General features: G+C 39.4%; 1 protein-coding gene across 1 annotated transcript; it reads left to right on the top strand.

The window, feature by feature from the left end:
• Positions 1-331: 331 nt before the first annotated feature.
• On the top strand, positions 332-13553 carry znfx1 (zinc finger, NFX1-type containing 1; the record flags this gene model as incomplete). Its single annotated transcript, XM_079242048.1, has 17 exons — positions 332-958; positions 1759-1993; positions 2143-2492; positions 2620-2799; positions 2908-3014; positions 3367-3605; positions 4184-4357; positions 4595-4743; positions 4961-5104; positions 5181-5295; positions 5771-6003; positions 6519-6658; positions 7917-8049; positions 8648-8815; positions 10246-10356; positions 10525-10620; positions 10741-13553. 17 exons carry the CDS (start codon positions 332-334, stop codon positions 13192-13194), a joined length of 5655 nt encoding a protein of 1884 aa, XP_079098174.1. The 3' UTR covers positions 13195-13553.
• Between the last annotated feature and the right edge of the window lie 5464 nt (positions 13554-19017).

Here is a 19017-nt window from a genome sequence, read left to right as displayed (position 1 = left end):
CTGTGCAAATAAACTTGCCTTGTTGTAGCAATAAAAACAAGGCTGTAATAAAAAAAAAAAAAAAATCTTTTCATAGAGGTATTAATTTTTTGTACCTCATTATATTTTTTTTCTTCCAGATACTGATACTGGCCAAAATAGAAATGGTCAAGGTGAAAGAGGGGGAAGACGAGGAAGTGGACAAGGAGATGGGGTACCACATGAAGACGTCAAAAGAAGAGCAAGAAGTCAAGGAGGAGGTCCAGGTGAAAGGAAAGATGGATGGAATGGAAGAGGTGAAGGGATACGTGGGAGAGAGAGAGGAGGCAAAGGTGCAGGACGAGGGGCCTGGATGGAGGCAAGAGGAGGGGAGGGTTTAAGAGGGAGAGGCATAAGAAGAGGGGGAGGAGCTGGTGCAGGGAGAGGAGGTGAACGACAAAGAGGAGGAGGGAGAGGTGAAAATAGAGGGGAACGTGCAGAAAGGCAGAGATTTGGAGTAGCTGGAAATGGACAACCTGGTGGTGCTGAAAGGGAAGGAGTAATAAAGGGAGTGGGAGGAGTAGGTGTCAGGAGAGGAGGGCACAGTGGGGACAGAAGAGGAGGTAGGAGGGACGATAAAAGAGACGGTGCACAGTCAGAGGAACGTAAACTGGGCTATAAGACACTTCAACAGCTCTCTGAAGAGGATCCGTCTGTTGTCGCCTTTACGCTCTCCTCACACTGTGGCTTTCACTCACAACTTGGAGAGGAACGACTGAGTCAGGATTTTATCCAGCTCCTCTGTCAGGTGCTGAATAAAGCCTTCACTTCAAGAACAGACAGAGGTACCGTGCAGCACCTGGCTTGCATCGTAAAAGATTCAAAGTTCTTCAGCACCACCCTGGTTGGGTATGTGGGGAGCATGGTGTCGGAACCCAACCCCAGCCGCAGAGCAGAGTACCCGAAACATCTGGAGAACATCCTGGCTGTTCTTTCAGGGGTAAGTAGAGGAGGAAATACTTTAAAGAACTAGTCATATAATGTGTCAAAAGGATGAAGGTAATGATGCATAAACACATCTACTAAGACATTATTTTGTTCAGCAGAATGTCTGTCCCTGACTATCTATTGACTGTTGTAACTCTTATAACTTTGGTTCCATGAATAGATGTAAAGCCGTCAAACTTCAAAAGTAATATCTCAGTGGCTTTTTATATGTGTATGTGCACATCCAGTAAAGTCCATAAAAGCTATGATACAAGATTGTTAGCATAGCCCTTCAGTCAATGATCTTAAATCCGATTTTCTCAGGTGCTTGTTGCCCCTCCAGTGCCATGTTCCAATTTTGCTCTTGACAAAAGCAGCCCAGCTCTTCCTCTCTTTATTTAGCCTCCCCCCACCCACCCACCCAAGCTTGCAAACTTCTTCCAGCTAGGGAATATCTATCTCTATAATGAGGGCAGAACAGTTACAGTAGCGGAATAATAGTTAGATCCACAGCTAGAAGCCATAGTTGGAAACCAGTTTGTAACATTTTGACCTCAATGTTGAGTTGGCTGCCTTAAATACATACTTACTGCATATTAGATTACTTGAAAAATTTAAAGCAAACAATCAAGAAAAAATAAAAAAACCATTAATAAACACTGTTTATTTGTTTCCAGAGTTAAGGACAGAATATTTTTGTGTTTTAAAATATTTAAAGCTACTATTGTCTGATACATTTAACACATATACGTTCTGATTTATGAATTTGCTCTACTCAGACTTTAATTAATGTTCACAATTTATCTTTAATAGGTGCTTAACATCTTCCCTGCCAGCTCTGTCAAGGCAGTGAGCATCTTGGTGACATTGCTCTCAAGCTCTATCAACAGCCTAAGGGCATCAGGTGTGGACATTAAGCCTGAAATAGAGGAAAAGGTGGAACATCTTAAAGGCCTGATAGAACATCTCCAGGAAAGATCCAGGGACGGCACTCTGCGCTCAGACAGGGACTCGTATGCACTCTTACCCACTGGTGGTGATTATACTGGTATGTCTAAAGTAAATTCAAATAAACTCAATCCAATCAATTCATAAAAATCCTGTCTCAGTGAATAAGCCAACACCAAACCATTAGCTCAAAGTTTGACACAAAGTTTTATGGATCTTTAAATGCACGCAACCCTGTTTTTGACCCAGATGAAGAACAGCAGGATTTCAGGACCATACCGCTGTACCCAACTCCAGAGGAGTTCCACCAGGAACACAGGCCTTTCCTTAGACCCAACATCACCTCTCAGAGGTACACAAACGCCCACACCTACCTTGACACACACTTCCGGCTGCTCAGAGAGGACTTTGTGCGTCCGCTCCGTGAGGGGATCCAGCAGTTGCTTCAGAACCAAATGGACATGGGAAGGATGGATAATCCAGTGAAGACAAAGCGCTTTGATGACATCCGCATCTACTTTGATACACAACTGGTTGCACCCAAGTGCACGCATATGGGCCTTGCTTACATTGTCCAGTTTGACATTCAACCACTTAAGGTAAAACTCAGGACAAATTTGGATGTTTTGATATTCCAGTTGAGATATTGACTGGTGAAAATGAAGACATTATGGGGTTTGTTTACTGCTGAGTTGTTTATAACCCTTCCTCCATTTGTGTTTCCAGTTTGTACGCTGGCAGAACTCCAAGAGGCTTCTCTATGGCTCTCTGGTGTGCCTGTCGTATGATAATTTTGAGAACTTCTTGTTCGCCACAGTGTCCGATCGAGACCCGAAAGGTCTAGAGAAAGGGCAGGTTCAGATCACCTTCATTGAGGAAAGCAGACTAAAGTTGACCAGAATTCAGGTGGGACAGTATTGTGTTAGTAGCCTCACAGTACCACTTAAATAACACAACAAGCTATTGATGCAGAAAAGTAGTCAATCATAAGATTTATTTATTTTATCTAAACAGACAAATCAGGTGTTCCTCATGGTGGAGACCACTGCCTACTTTGAGGCCTATCGATATGTTCTAGAGGGCCTGAAGGAGCAGATAGAAGAAAACCTGCCCTTTCAGAGGTAACCTGCTAACAGATAGATAAACCGTACCAAGCACATTACCGTCTTGGCAGAGGAAATTAAATAATTTGCCTCGACTCAAAGATTTACATCAGAGATTACATCAGATGTATCATTTGGATTTCCATTGTGCTTTTCACATACAAGATAAAAAATTATTTGATGTTTTCACCATGTGTCTCCCTCAATAAATCACAGCATCACTCTAAAGCAAGCCTATTCTCACCAGTTCTAATGCGAATACTCACCTATTCAGTAACACTCAGCCGGCAGATGTATTTTTCTGCAAGATTATAGTCATTAGAGGTTTTCTTTGTAAAATCATGTTAAACAAGGATCTTTATGGTTCCAGGTACATTGTGGAGTGTAGCAGAGATGTGCAACCACCAGCTTATTTAAAAAAAAGTGACGTTTATGACCTGGCATGCGTTGCCGACCCTGACCACAAGATGGGCATAAAACCCTTTCACTGCTCAGACCCAGAGGACTGGCCAACAATGGAAGAGCTGGGCCTGGATGAATCCCAGATGAGAGCCTTCCAGCTGGCCCTTACCACAGAGCTGGCAATCATTCAGGGACCTCCTGGCACTGGTATGAAACATAAAAGCTTTGTTAGAATGATGGCTGTATTTGCTAATGAAAAGTATACGTAAAAACATAGTTGACATATTTCTACAAACTGGGATATTCATGACCCCTTCAGACCAAATGGGTATTAGTGTTCACCACCTTTAATCTACAAAACCGTTGTGGAGGATGATTTACTGCCTTCAGTCACATATGCTTCCTGATTCATCAGCTTGATAAAGCCCAGAAAATCAATTTGTGTGACTTGATACTCATTCGCTAAGGCTTTGCTTGGTAATAATGAATAATTTCCTCCACACAGGTTCATTTTTGTTGTTGACAGCGTTGCAAAAGCAAACCCTCTGTTTACCAGTGGCGTTTGGTCGGAAAGAACCTACATGCTTATATGAATGGAAAAATTGATAGTTGAAGCAGTTACTGTGTGGCTCCAGTTTCACATTGTTCTTTCACTGATGTTTTAATGAAATGAGTCTTTAATATTCACTTCTCTTGGGGTAAAGGGGAAAAAAAGTGAATATTGGAGCCCAAATTTGAAAGTGACTACCAAAAAAAAAAAATTATTTGTCTCTAATTTTCCTCAGGAAAAACCTATGTCGGCCTGAAGATTGCTCAGGCCTTGCTGAGTAATCAGCGTCTCTGGAGTGGCAGACTTGTTGTTGATGAAGATGATGATGATGATGATGATGATGACGGTGGCTTTGCTCCGATGCTGGTTGTTTGTTACACTAACCATGCTCTGGATCAGTTCCTTGAGGGTAAGTACTGATAGTGACCACTCATCTATTGTCCCTGCACTTCAAACAGGTTGGTTAAATCTGTTGTAGAAAATCTATTTCAGTTCCAATGTTCTGCATTTAATGCATTATTGATTAATACATGTACCTATCCCCTTTTGATTTTTGCCCTTTAAGTCGCTTGTAGTTAAAATTTAAGGTTTCCTTCCCAACACTAACCTTATGATGCATGAACATTTGGTAAATTCTGTCTCTTAGGTATTCATACATTTATGAAACGAGGCATTGTGAGAGTGGGAGGTCGCAGCAACAGTGAGATCCTCAAACAGTTTAATCTACGCGAACTGACCCATTCACGCTTCTTCAGACATACTCTGCCAAGTCATCTGCGAACCGCACATCATCAGGTGAAGCTCAAGTTTTTTTTAAGCTGCCATGTGAAAGTTTTATTTGCAGAAATGAAGCATAATGAGTTTAAGTTTATAAAGTTTATGTAATTTGTAGCCTGTATGATTAGCATTTTCTTCTTTATGTCTCACAAATACATTGCTTTAATGAAACTTAGCTCTGAGTATTGCAGTTTCTCACTCACTTTGTTTTTCATTCCACCCTTCTGTTTGGCAGATTTACAAGGAGCTAAATCAGAAGATGTCAGAGATTGAAACCCAGAGTGTGAGGCTGGAGTGTTCTCTTAAAGGTGTAATTCGTGAAAGCTTCTTACGCAAGTTCATTTCTGACACACACTGGGAAAGTCTCAATTCACCCCCTGTAAGTCACACAGACCAAGAAATTCATGTTATTTTTTTATTAAACAGAATCACAGTATTTTTTTCCTTATTTACAGACAGAGGATGGATTTGAGGTGTGGAATGAGAAGTCTGGTGTGATGATGGATTGGTTGGGTTTGGGTTCCAACATCTTCCAGCAGAGGGAGACAGAGATTGTAAATACAAATGAAGGTATGCCTTTTAAAAAAAAAAAAAAAAAAAAAAAAAATGAAGTCATTCTCACCAAAATGGCAAATGACCATTTTATAACTGGTTTCAAGACCTGCTCAGTTGTGAATACTTAAGAATTTTAAAAGTAGAAAAACTGACAACAAAATCCAAATAGATTCAGTATTGACAGTAATCTCAGTAATCTCTAATTTTCCACCAGGAATTTTTATAAGACAACTTTCCACTCAGAAGATGGTGCAGCATATAATGTACAGTTCAGCACATATAAACTAGCAGTCAAATGTTTGGGTGTCCAAACTTTTGACTGCTAGTGTACAATATGTATGTTTCTAATTTGTTGAATGTACAATTGTCTTTCGCTTATGTGGACGTTTTGTGTTTTATTCTGCTTTGTGCTACCATGTCAGGAATCCTGCAAAGCTGTGAGATTGACATCATTTTCATGCACATTCTTATTTGAATGTGTTTCTTACAGCTGAAGAAGCGATGGAGCAAGACGAAGACCTCATTGAAATCGCAGAGGAGGCGGATCTGATCCAAGCAGAACGAATGATTGAAGATGACTGGCTGATCGGTGCCAGAGTTGGCAGAGATGAAAGAAAGAAAGAAGACATGGAGGAGGCTGTCAAAGCAGCCGAAGAGCTGATGCTGGCTATGAACCTGGACAAAGTTGACGTACAGGCTGAGCAGAATGACAAAGTCTGGCAGGTAACAGTGAGGGGTTAACCTTTGAAATGTTGCATAGTAACATTCACAAGCTCATGTGATGAATTATCATTTACATCCTTGTCCTTGGTGTATATCGTACTTTGGTATGTTAAAGGCATCAAATGTCACTCAGTGGAGGGCTTAAAGCAGATAGATGAATCATATCACCTGCTTAAAGCTTTTGGAATATGCATTCTATGAAGTGTCTTGGGTACTGTACTGTACGTAACTGTGGTTTCCAATGACTACTCTCAGTGAATGCTTTTTAAAGCATCTGAAAAATTTTCCTGCCCCATGATCCACTTGATTTCCTTTTTGCATTCCAAATGCTTCACACAACTTTCTCTCTGCAAATAAACTGCCTCTGTGCACTGCTATGTCTTTAAACTTCACCCACTGCTTTAAGAATGTAAGACTTTAATGTGTAACAAACCAGACAATGTAGCAAATTAATCTCTCGCAATTATGAGCTGAAGGTGTGCAGACTAAAGTTTAGCCTATCCTGATCTATACAGATGCAACGGAACCAAAGAAGGAAAATAAAGAACAAAATCAGGAAAGAGTTAGGGAAGAGCTCAACCATGACCGAGGAAGAGGAGGAGAACATCTTTGATGTTTGGAGTCTCACTCTAGAAGACAGATGGAGACTGTATCGGTAAGGTTGCAACTATATTCTTTTTTTCATCCGCTGAGTTCCCAAATAACTTCTATTGTAAGTGTTTCTGTCTATCACCTGCCTCATAAAACATAATGTCTGATCTATTCTCCTCCTTTTTTTTTTTTTTTTTTTAAAACATATTTTTCCTCACTCTGCTTTGCTTTTATCATCCTTCCAGCAACCTCAGTCTGGTGTTATATTCCCAGAGTGGATAATTAAGTCAACTAATCACCAGATAAAATGCATCCCAGAGGATCTTATCACCACAGAGTCTAGATGTAACTCTAAACTTTTATTGCTGTGTGAACAGTACTGTGGCGTCATAATGTTCACTTCAACTAAAGACCTTTACACACTGGGACAGACGCAAATAAACAACATGAAACTGCAAATGATTCAGTTGGGAATGATCAACGTTTCTTTCTAGGCACAAGTGCCTAAAAACAGTTTTATACAAAACTTTGAATAAATGATGAAAATTCTGAAACAAACTAAGAAGATGGATTCCACATCAAGCTGCAAAAACAGTGTGCTGATGCTGCAAAAGACAGGAGGCAGTGGGCTCATCCTCTTATAGAAAAAAAAAAAAAGAAAATATGGGGAGTTTCATTGTTTAATGGAGGAGCTGAAACGGCCGCTTTAGGATGGACTTTAGGATGTGTGTGACAGTTTGAGAATCTGTTGTTTCCTTGATTAAAGAAGTAGAGAAGATGATGCTCGGCCATGGTGATACAAGGTTTTAACGCAATGGCAGCAAAAGTGACACCTGCGTAACTGGCAACTGGTGATCTATCAGCCTTCTCTGATTGGTTGATTATTTCTGTCGGATGCAAAAATAAAGAAAAATCTACTTGAGTTTGACTAAATAAAACTTGCTAAATTGCTGGAAGGAATTTTGATGTAAACATTCACATTGACTTTACACTTATCCAATAGAAAATACTGCTGTGTGAATTATTTGGACAAAATATTTGAAATAGGTGTGTAAAGGCCTTATCAAGTTGATTTTCTTCCAAAAACAGATCCAGAAGTGCTATCGCTTTGTATTTATATAACAAACCTTTATTCTGAAGTGCATGTTACAGACCTTTATACAGAATTTTTTTTGTTACATTTTTATTTATTCATTTAAGCTTGATTATGCATTGGTCCTTAAAGTAGATGCAAGTTAGGAAATGAATGACAAATTGCTAACATTTTTGTTTTCCCCTTCCACATAGTGTTTAACAAGGATTAATTTACTGCATGTCTGCAGGTTGTGGATCATGCGCTACAGGATAGAGTTGCGCACAAAAGCCCTAGCATCTGAACAGGAATATCAGATGGCAGTGGACAGACTGGCTGATTTGAAACGACGAGAGAACATTCAAGTCCTCAAGAGGGCCAAGGTACAAAATAACTAGATCTAGTCTTAAATAATACATAATGGAACTAACAACTTAACACTAAGCAGCAGGGCTGGTTGTATTTTTCATGATATTTAGATTCACATTTCTGCCACTGGTAGCACTTATAGTTTTACAAAAGAACTCAGACTACTTGGTGGTCAGACTCTTCGAAAGGTATTGCTCTCTCAAAGAAATGGACAGCTATTAAACCCTCCCTTACAAACCCCCAGACCAGCTTTTCTTCACCTTGCAGCATCAAGCTTTTAGTTCCAAACTAAAAATAAGCACAAAAAAGGTATATAAAAAGTATGAGATAAGATGCCGAATCCTTCCTTAATAGAAAATGATCAAAGAAATAACACGTTATTTATTAGAAATGTAAAAGTGCAATGAATTTTTTTTTTCCATTTAACATCAAAACTCGGGTGTAACAGCAAACACAGTTTAGTTTTTTCCAAAAACTCAGTTATTTTACTTTTATTAAAATTTGTGGTAGTTGTAAAAGCAAGAAAACAGTTCATTATGATGACAGAATTTCTATTAATCAGCTGAAATAAAACTGCTGTACTGACTTTATAAATGGAAATGTTTTTACCAGGTTATCGGCATGACAACAACGGGAGCTGCCAAGTTCCGGGAAGCTCTGCAGGTATTACGTCCTCGTGTTGTAATTGTAGAAGAGGCGGCAGAGGTTCTTGAAGCCCATATCATCACTACTCTGAGCAATGCATGCCAACACCTTATCCTCATTGGAGACCACCAGCAGGTAAGAGCTGCAATCCTGAAAACCCAATAAACTCCTCATTATTTAACTTGGTTGTCTGTTAATGCCAATTCAGCCAAATCTAACTGAAGTAAGAGTAAGAATTTTTAAGAAAACTAGTTAATACAACAGATACAAGAGATGAGTAAGGAATGATATTCTGGACATCAGTAGACTATCACATCCAGTAACTAGTCAAAGCCTGCCAAGCCCATATGGCAAGACAGCCTGTCTAGCATTCTGCAGCGTGTGATCACAACTATCTATCACACTCAATATTTTCTCCTGATCCCTTCTTGCTGTGTTTCTTCTGCCATCTGTAAACTAATATTTGCATGTTGTACCTTGTTTGTTCATGGATTTATGCAATCTGTCATGCATTAACAAACCCTAATTCCTCACAGCTCGAATGTGAATTTAGTAGGTATTACAATGGGATTTAAATTTTGACTTTAAAATGGCTGTCATTGTAAACCGATCTTTGAAATCACATTCCGTCACTATACATCTAAATACTGTCGAAGTGATCTGCTCTGTGTAAAGCTTTACTCTTTTTAATACACAAGACCTATTGTTCTATATGTGAATGACTTCTATGGAAATGATATATGATCAAGTAGTTAAAATTAATAGATCAAATTACAGCAGCCAATAGAAAACCAAGACAATTCAACTTGTAGTTATTCTGTATTTTTAAAGCCATTGTAATGATTTTAACTCCCAAATATTTAGAGCATTTTTTTGTTTAAACTCTTCTGGAATTCATACATGTAATGGAGGTGGATGGATCGCACTTTTCAAATAGAATAAGCTTTGGCATGGTTGTGCTGTTCATTAATCACAGGTTTGGTGTTGAATCAAGCAGAACACAATGCTTTGCATTCATACTAGAATTTGTCTTGCCTCCCCCACACCCCTCCCACATGCAGTTTGTGCACAATCACACTCTGTCCTTTTTCTAAATTAGGTTTGCACAAACACACACATGGACACGTACAGTACTAGCTACAGGCAGAATGGGGAATAAAAGTTTAAATGCATTTACATACATTTTATATTCCTATGCAGTCATCCTATGAGACAGTCAAATATATTACTATAGGTTGTTGTTTTTGTTCTGTGTTTCAGAACTCCATAATATATTTGCACCAGCAATGGGATCCCAGTGGTCCGATTGCTTTTTATATCATGAAAACCTTTTACTATTACTACATGTTTAAAATGTTTGACTATTAAACAGTCAAATTTGCTAAACAAGTTAAGGAAACTATACATTTTATTTCAAGTAGTAGCATGTAAGAAGGCAAAACCTGGGGAAAGGACTTTAATATAAATGTATAAACTATGTTGTCAAAAATTCAAAACATTAAGGAAGATAGCAGAACCTATACTAGATATGATGATGGTAATTTCTTTTTCTTCTTCTGTTTCAGTTGCGTCCAAGTGCCACAGTTTATGATCTTGCCAAGAACTTCAATCTGGAGATGTCCATGTTTGAGAGGCTAGTGGGAATGGGACTGCCTTTTGTGAGACTCAACTACCAGGTTTGTGCTTCTGCAAATGTTTTTACCTTTTTACAATATTTGGTTAAAGGCAAAGTTGACAGGTTTGCACTTTGAGATATGAAATCCAAGTATGTCTGTGAGCATGTTAAGTGTTACAAAGACCTAAATGCCTGTTTGAGATTTTGTTGTTGAACCTGTGTTCTTCAGCATCGTATGAGGCCAGACATTGCCCGTCTTCTGACCCCTCACATCTACTCAGAGCTAGAAAATCATCCCTCTGTGATGGAGTATGAAAACATCAAGGTAATCACTGCTTTTTCTTACTACTGAAGTTCATTTGAGTCAATATTAGATCAGGAATATTAAAGAAATAAACTGTATAAATATTAAAGGTTAACATGCAATGTGTTTTATTCTCATTAGGGCCTGAAAACCAATTTATTCTTTGTGGAGCACACCCACCCAGAAGAAGAGATCAAAGATGGAAAAAGCCATCAAAACATTCAAGAGGCAAAGTTTGTCGTTGCGCTTTGCCGCTACCTTCTCTTCCAAGACTACAAACCAGAACAAATTACCATCCTCACAACCTACACTGGTCAGCTCCACTGTCTGCGCAAACAGATGCCCTCCAGCGACTTTTCAGGGGTCAAAGTGCATGTAGTGGATAAGTATCAGGGAGAAGAGAATGACATTGTGTTATTGTCTCTTGTGCGTAGCAACCTGCAGGGTAAAGTTGGCTTTTTGAGCATTCCCAATCGTGTCTGTGTAGCCTTGTCACGTGCCAAGAAAGGTCTTTACTGCATTGGCAACAGTGTGATTCTTAGAAAAGTCCCCCTCTGGAGCAACATCTTCCACACTTTGAGGGAGAAAGACCAAGTTGGCAAAGCACTGACTCTATGCTGTCAAAATCACCCAGATCGACAGATACAGGCGTCTTCTGGTGAGGATTTTAAACAAGCACCTGAGGGGGGCTGCACCCAGCCATGCCAGTTCCGTTTGGAATGTGGCCATGTTTGTATAAGAGTCTGCCACCCATATGACCCAGAGCACAAGGAATATAAGTGTATGAAGAAGTGCGAGAAGATCCTATGTGATCAGGGACACAAGTGTACTCTTGTGTGCCATAAAGCGTGTCCGAAGAAATGTCAAACAAAGGTTGAGAAAATCATACCACAGTGTCAGCATAAACAAAAAGTTCCTTGCCACCAAGAACCACACACATTTGTATGCCAAGAGCCCTGCCAGAAGCTGCTGTCATGTGGACATCCATGTGACTCAGTATGCGGGGAACTGTGCACCAGCAAGTGCAAAGTAAAAGTCACTTTGACACTTAAGTGTGGGCACAGCCAGCAAGGTGCTTGCTATTACAAAAGGCAAACAGATGAGCCTGAGTGTAGGACCCAGTGTGAACACCTGCTGAAATGTGGCCATGCCTGTCGTGGTAGCTGCGGTAGGTGTTATCAGGGACGCTTCCACAGCTCCTGTGCACACCGATGTGAGCGACTTCTGGTTTGCTCTCACAAGTGCATGGAACCATGTACTCGTGACTGCCCACCCTGTCAGAGGCCTTGCGAGAACTGCTGTGTCCACAGTAAATGCATGAAGCCATGTGGCCAACCATGTGCTCTTTGCGTTGAACCCTGTGCCTGCCAGTGTCCTCACCGGCGCTGCAGTAAACTTTGTCATGAGCCATGCGATTGTCCCCCATGCACCAAACCCTGCACAGAGACTTTGGCTTGTGGTCACCTTTGCATCGGTCTGTGTGGAGACAAATGTCCAAGCAAATGTCGCATCTGCAATCCTGACGAGGTCACAGAAATTTTCTTTGGAACTGAAGATGAGCCTGACGCCAGGTTTATTCAGCTGGAGGACTGTGGACACATCATTGAATCTTCAGCCATGGACCTGTACATGACAATGGATGCCAACAGCCAGACAAACGAAGGAGAGCAGGTGGCTATAAAACTAAAGGAATGCCCCAAGTGTAAAACTCCAATGCGTAGGAATCTACGTTATGGCTCGCATATCAACCGCAGTTTGGCTGAGATAGAGATGGTAAAGAAGAAGATTAATGAAAAGCAACCCAATACTGAAGAGAAGAGAGAGACCCTTCTTAACCAATGGATGGAAAATCTCCAAACGTGTGAAAAACATCTGAACGTGGAATATAATCGACTTCATGACAAACTGGAATTAAAAAACCTCACAGCAAATGATCTGTGGGTCGTGGAGAACAACATCGATTTCATGGTAAGAGTTGCAAAGCTTCTGGATATTGAAAAGAAAAACATGTTGTTCAGACATGGCTATACATTTCGGCAGCGTGTCACAATGTTCTTGAGTTGGCTCAACGGCCCTTTCCAAAAGTTCACAGACCAACAGGTCTTTGATTTGCAGAGAGAGCTTTGCAGACTCAACCTCCTCGCGGAGCTCAATGCCCGTTGCCATATGGCAGAGAAAATGGAAAAAACTGATGAAATGCAGTCCGAAGAACAAGAAATCAGAGATGCGTTGGAAATTGTTGGCCAGTTCACTGAGCAAAATCAGCTTAAGGTCAAACAAGCTTTGAAGGGACTTGATGAAAAGTTGCCAGTCAGAGGATTGGGAATTAGTGAAGAGGAGAGAAAGATGATTGTCTCGGCCATGAAAATGCCACCAGGACACTGGTACAAGTGCCCTAATGGCCATGTTTATCTCATCACTGAGTGTGGAGGGGCTATGGAGAGACGAAATTGTCCTGATTGTAATGCAACTATTGGCGGAGAAAACCACGCACTTGAAGGCGACAATGCAGTTGCCACAGAAATGGATGGGGCGCGCCATCCTGCTTGGTCTGAGGCCAATAATGTTCTTAACTTTGAAGGCCTGTACCTCTAATTTCCACTTCAGAAAAACCTTGACTTCTAAATGCAAAAAAACTAATTTTTGGTCTTATGTCCTGTTTTGTACTGTGATTATTAGTTTATCTTATGCTGGATAAATAGCAGCCTTTAGAAGAGTTATTGAGCAGTGATAATGAGATCATGTAGCTTTTTGCCGAAAAAGAATGACAGTGCAGAGCTATGATGGAATACATTAAAGAAAATTGCATGTAATGTACTTTTAAGAATATATTTGACCACTTACTTCAGTACTATTCATTTATTATCTGTAGTTCATTTTGTGTTTGAAAATGCTGTATTAATGTTGCACTGTGTGTTTGTAACTGCTGCTGAGTACAACAGTAGGTGGCAGTAAAGCACTATAACACTGTATTAAGCCATTTTTGAGGTCACATTAAAGTTTATTTAGACATCAGACCTTTGAACAGATTCTTGCCTTTATTTTTACACATGCTTGTATAGAGAGAAAATCAACTCAATATTGTGTGTGTGTGTGTGTGTGCAGTGGTTTGTAAACTGTAAACTAATTTGTGTGTAACTTTTGGCACTTGTATGTGTAACACATGGTTTGTAAAGTGTGTAAACTACTTTGGGTGGAGCTTTCAAGTGTATGTTCAAATTAGAGGTGGACTAAGACAAAAAAAAAAAAAAAAACATGTATTACACATACACACACACACACACTGATTTTCAGTTGATTTTCTCTACGCTTGCCATGATATAAGAAACGAGAGAGATGTGCTATAGTGTTTCTCTGAAGATGGAAATCTTTTTCCTTTTAATGGATCTGCATCAATAAATAAAATGATGTGCATAAACCTTTTTACACAAACACTTATTAATATTAGACTTGTTTTTGCTGAAAGATTAGCTGTTAATGCATGGGGGGAAAAAAAGACCTCACTATCAGAGGCATATATCCTTTCTTTCTTTCTGCAAACACACGTTTTAAACCAGGACAAGCAGGAGTTAAAGCGTTTGTGCCTTTAACAGGACATCATTGGCAGTGGAGCCAAAGAAACAACCCTGAAATAGCTTCCATTCCTCTTCACTATACAAGAGTCCCAGTTGTAGAGGTTTATTTTGCCATTTTGTAACAGCTTGCATCACTTTATTACATGATAAATGTGTCCCTGTCACAGACATGGCTCCAATGCAAACTGTGCGGTCTGAAGGAAAGGGGGAGTTGGATAGAAGGGAAGCGTTAAGACTGAACAAACTTTAAAAGCTTACCACTTTCTGAGTATTTATAGGATTCACGCATCATATGGGAGGAGAGCTGGATGAAAGGTGATGCTGGAGAAAAAGTGTAATAACCTACAAGGTGGACTGACTCATCTATCATGTCAGCTTGCCTTAGAGTGTGCTGTTGTCTAGAGTTTCAACCAGCGTGCTTCTGCAATAAAAGCTACCTGGCTGCCGCACCAGCCACCATTCCAGTATGTCGTTAAGGTACTGTTCATTCTCTGTAAAGTGAAATCACTGCAGACAGTGTTTGGTAAACAGTTTTAAAACATAGAAAGATGAAGAGGACATATTTACAGACTTTAAAATAACAAAAAAAAAAAGAGGCTCCTATGGTTAAATGATTCCTACTGATGCACATCATTAGTGTGTACGTGTGAATATTAAGTTTCAGGATCCAACGATTAAATTCTCCTGCACTACTTGTGATAAGACTTGAGTAGATGATAATGATCATGAGGAGCTGTATGATTTAGAGGTTAATAGTTGGCACTGTTGTCTCATAGCAAAAAGGTTTCTGGTTTGAATCTCAACTGGGGCAGTCGTGTGTAGAATTTGCATGTTCTCTCCTTGCCTGCATGGGCTCTCTGCATGTACTCTGGCTTCATCCTACTTAAAAAAAAGAAGTGGTATGGGCAATGACCAATTAACCTAAGAGTTTGTCTCTGTGATGGAGCACTAACCAGTCCAGAATCTACCATGCCTCTTGCTGGGAAAAGGGTAAGTTATATAAATAAAGATTTGACTAAAAGCAGAGAATTTGCTATTAATAATTCAAAAGTATGATGGCAAGTAAACACAAAATATTAGAAGCAACTTATGAGTGCCCCCACATGAAATAGAACTTTATTCCCATGTTTCTGTCCATTCAAGGTGGGTTTTGTTTGTGTTATCACTTTTTTGAGTTTTAGTATATTATGGTTTTATTATAACTATGGTCTTTGATGATTTTTTTTATTCAAAAACAACTTTTAATTTAGTCTTGAGCTGCTTTTGATTGTATCATTTTCACCTCCTTCCATTTAATAATCAGCCAGAGGTAAGAATGTTCCGTATTAATCTACTCCTCAAAAAAATGCATCAGAGTTCAAATACACAGACTGAGCTGTTGGTATTATGCTGGGTAAGGGTAATGGGTTTGTATTATCAGAAAATTGCTCATTAATTTTCCCTTGGAGGGTTTTCATCAGCACAGCAGGTTGGGGTCCAAAGTTTCTGTGAGACAGACACTGTGTGTGATGTAATGTCATACTGTAGAGCCTTGTTCTCATGCCAAAAAGATCTAAAGCAAATTTATGAAAACATTACACTTTGGTATCATGCATTACCTTCAAGCATCTTTATTTGCTGTGAACCATGTCTCCATGTTAAATTATAAATGAGAAGTTGTTTACATGGTAGTTCTCCAGAGAACTTTATTACTGCATAAATGCGGCACGCTTCTGCATACAAGCTTAGACAAGCTTGTGATGTAGGGAATTACTGGGACTTTCTAGTTTGAAAAAATAAAAACTTAAAAAAAAAAACATATTTCATCCTATATCTTTACGCCTCTTGATTTAAGAAAAACAAACACATTTTAAGATATGCACTTTAAAGTATGTCAATTACATTCCACAATACTTTTGCTTTATACACTTCATTGCAAATCACAAGACTCTGGATCACCTGGCATTCTTCTCAGAGCTACCTCCATTTGTGCCAGTAAAAGTTTGACACAAGCTGTCATGAAAGAAAGAACAATCAAAGTTTCATTATATTACTCAACACTCTTTCTGACTGCAATTTTCTTAGAATTTCTCTGCAATCCCAGAGTGAAGCTCTAACTATGCAAATCTCTTGGCTTTTTTTTTTTTCGCTCCCTAACTGACAATGGCAGAGTCACTTAGCCTCAACTGGTCTCCTATTCCTGCAAGGCCTTTGCTCCCACAAGTGTTTCAGGTTCTGTTAACATGAACCTCATTTCCCACTGGATTTGACTGATCCTCATCAGTTGAATCAGAGAGTCAGAGTATACTGCAGAGGAACAGACAGAAAAACAAGCACAAGACACACACACACACACACACACACACACACACACACACACACACACACACACACACACACACACACACACACACACACACACAGGCATACTGATAGAGTAAGCAGAGACAAAGATAAAATCAAGGGGAAAATAGCAAGATTGGAATGGAAGGGGATCTAGCAGACTGATTGACTGATCTGTTTTCAGGCCACCAGAGACTTTGCTGATATAAGGAAGAAATCCAGAGCCAGAGAGATATGGAGAGAAAATGGGCCCAATTTGATTTGAGGTGAAAAGAGTAGTTTGACTTATCCTCCTCTTCACTGGAGAAAAGGAGAAAAAAGGATTAATATGAAAAAGAAAAACAAAGTTGATGATGAATGTAAGATAAATTGTAAATGGAAGTTAAAACAAACAACATTTGAGAACAAACTAGAAGAATGAGGCTGACATTTTTATTCAGATTGTCAAATTTAGATCCAGTACCAAACATGTCTTCAACTTCTGCACCCACAATTATACTTAAACAATAACAGTAACAGAAAAATCAGATGTTTGCATTGATGCCAGCAAATGTTTCTTTTTAATTAGATTAATTGTCATTAATCTCAACATTAAAAACAGAATTAAATTAAATAGTTTTTGACCATGAATATGCACCTAAAATGTGGCCAGAGGTAATTGTATCAGTAATCCAGGGAGAACATCTGCAGACTATGGCAAAAACTTTTCCTGTCTACATCACCAGACTGTCTCTAACTGTCCCCATGTTAATGTAAAGTGGACCTGGCATTCATTTGCTGCATTAGGTTTGTTCCCAGCATTCCCAACAGATAACTATATGAGAATGTCGAACAACTATTTGACATTTATTTAACCAGAAAAGTCCTATTGAGATTGAAAACCTTTTTTTCAAGGGAGTGCCGGCCATCTCGTGGGGGAAGCTCTCGTGAGGTGGATTTAGGGAAAATATTTTCTAACTGATGACTCTTGAATGCCACTACTCCAGTTGCTAGTTAGTATGCTGCTGTATCCTGTGAACTGTTGGAATTCTTTAGAGATTTGCTGTATCACAGCATGACATTGCCTCAGATCCAGCAGTACATGTTCAAGCAGCAGCAATAAAGATGATTGCAATGGAGTGTGTCTGCTAAACTACAGTCTTTCTCACAATTAATGCATTTTTGTCTCTATTCTCTTGTGTTACTGGGTGCAGATAAGGAGAGTGATGAAATGTCAGTATAAGCAGAAAACATCTGCTGCAAATATGTGGAAAGGTAATTATTCTCACACACTCTCCCCTTCTTAAAGGCAGTTTAATGAACTTTCTCTTTGTGCACGATGTAAGAAGTGCATTATGGGATTGGTAAATGCAAGCTAACATTTTTTTGTGTGTAAGTAACTGAAGGTTTGTGATTGTTAAAGAAAAAAACGTATAATTTAGTCCAGGGTGTAGTAAGTATTTCTGTGTCCTAACCATCTTGGTGGGTCCCCATGCTCATTTGTCAAGTCACTCACACAGATTCTTCCTATGGTAAAAGGCCAAGATAATAAATTTGATCTTAGTTTAGCCTCTATATTGAGAAAATGTCTAATTAACAGCATGATAATATTCCCCAGTCTTTCTTTCCTATTTATTTTTTTCAACCTGTATTTCCTCTTCTGGTGAGGAAGAATTGTAAGAGAAATCTTCACTTTCCCTTTCTTCACATCAATATTCTGCAGTCCCATCTTATACTATTTCTCCCAGCTCCAGACACACCTCATAAAAGATATATGGGTACACAATTAGTGTAACCTGCTTATTTAATTACAAGTCTATTTTCTATAGTAACATATCAGATAAAAAAAAACACAGCATTGTAATTTCCTTCTGAAATTTTTAAAGTATTTAATATATTTTATAGCCTAACAAAAATGTGAATTAAACCATTTTGCACTTTTCAAAGGGGTGACTGGGGCCTCAGACAACATCCATGAGAATACTCTCTCTCAATCACTTCATTCAGTTGGAGGACACTTTAGTTTAGCATTAATTAATTTGAATTTTTTGAATGCAACACAAACTATTTTTATACTAAAATTTTTGCTTTTCAGGAGCCCTCCCTGCAGTGGCCCTGGATAAAAAGAACTCCACCTCCCCTAGTCCAATGTTCCTGTTTTTGGTTGCCCATTGCACATGTGTATCTGTTGTTGGCCCTTCACTGTCTCGACCCGGTCCAGTTTTGGCCCGTGTTGCTGTTGTCTTTCAGCTGGAGTCTTCTTGTTGCTTTTCATTTCATACATTTATTCCTCTCTTCACATGTTAAATACCCATGCAGTCCCACATCATTAAGGAGTCATTCCTTGCTGTGGAAGTACTTAAACTTTTAAAGTGCAGTGGCTCAGGAGGTAGAGCAGGTCAGTTGGCGGTTTGAACCCTGCTCTCCTCGTCAGCCGTTGTGTCACCTGACTTGTCTCCAGTGTTTGCATCGCTGGTGTATGAATATGAATAAATGTTTTGGTGGTGGTCAGAGAAGCCACTGGTGGAATATTGGCAGCTGT

The sequence above is a fragment of the Telmatherina bonti genome (genome assembly GCF_933228915.1).
Source record: "Telmatherina bonti genome assembly, chromosome: 6".
In the NCBI taxonomy this organism is placed as follows: domain Eukaryota; kingdom Metazoa; phylum Chordata; class Actinopteri; order Atheriniformes; family Telmatherinidae; genus Telmatherina; species Telmatherina bonti.
This window is presented reverse-complemented; position numbering and strand designations above follow the sequence as displayed.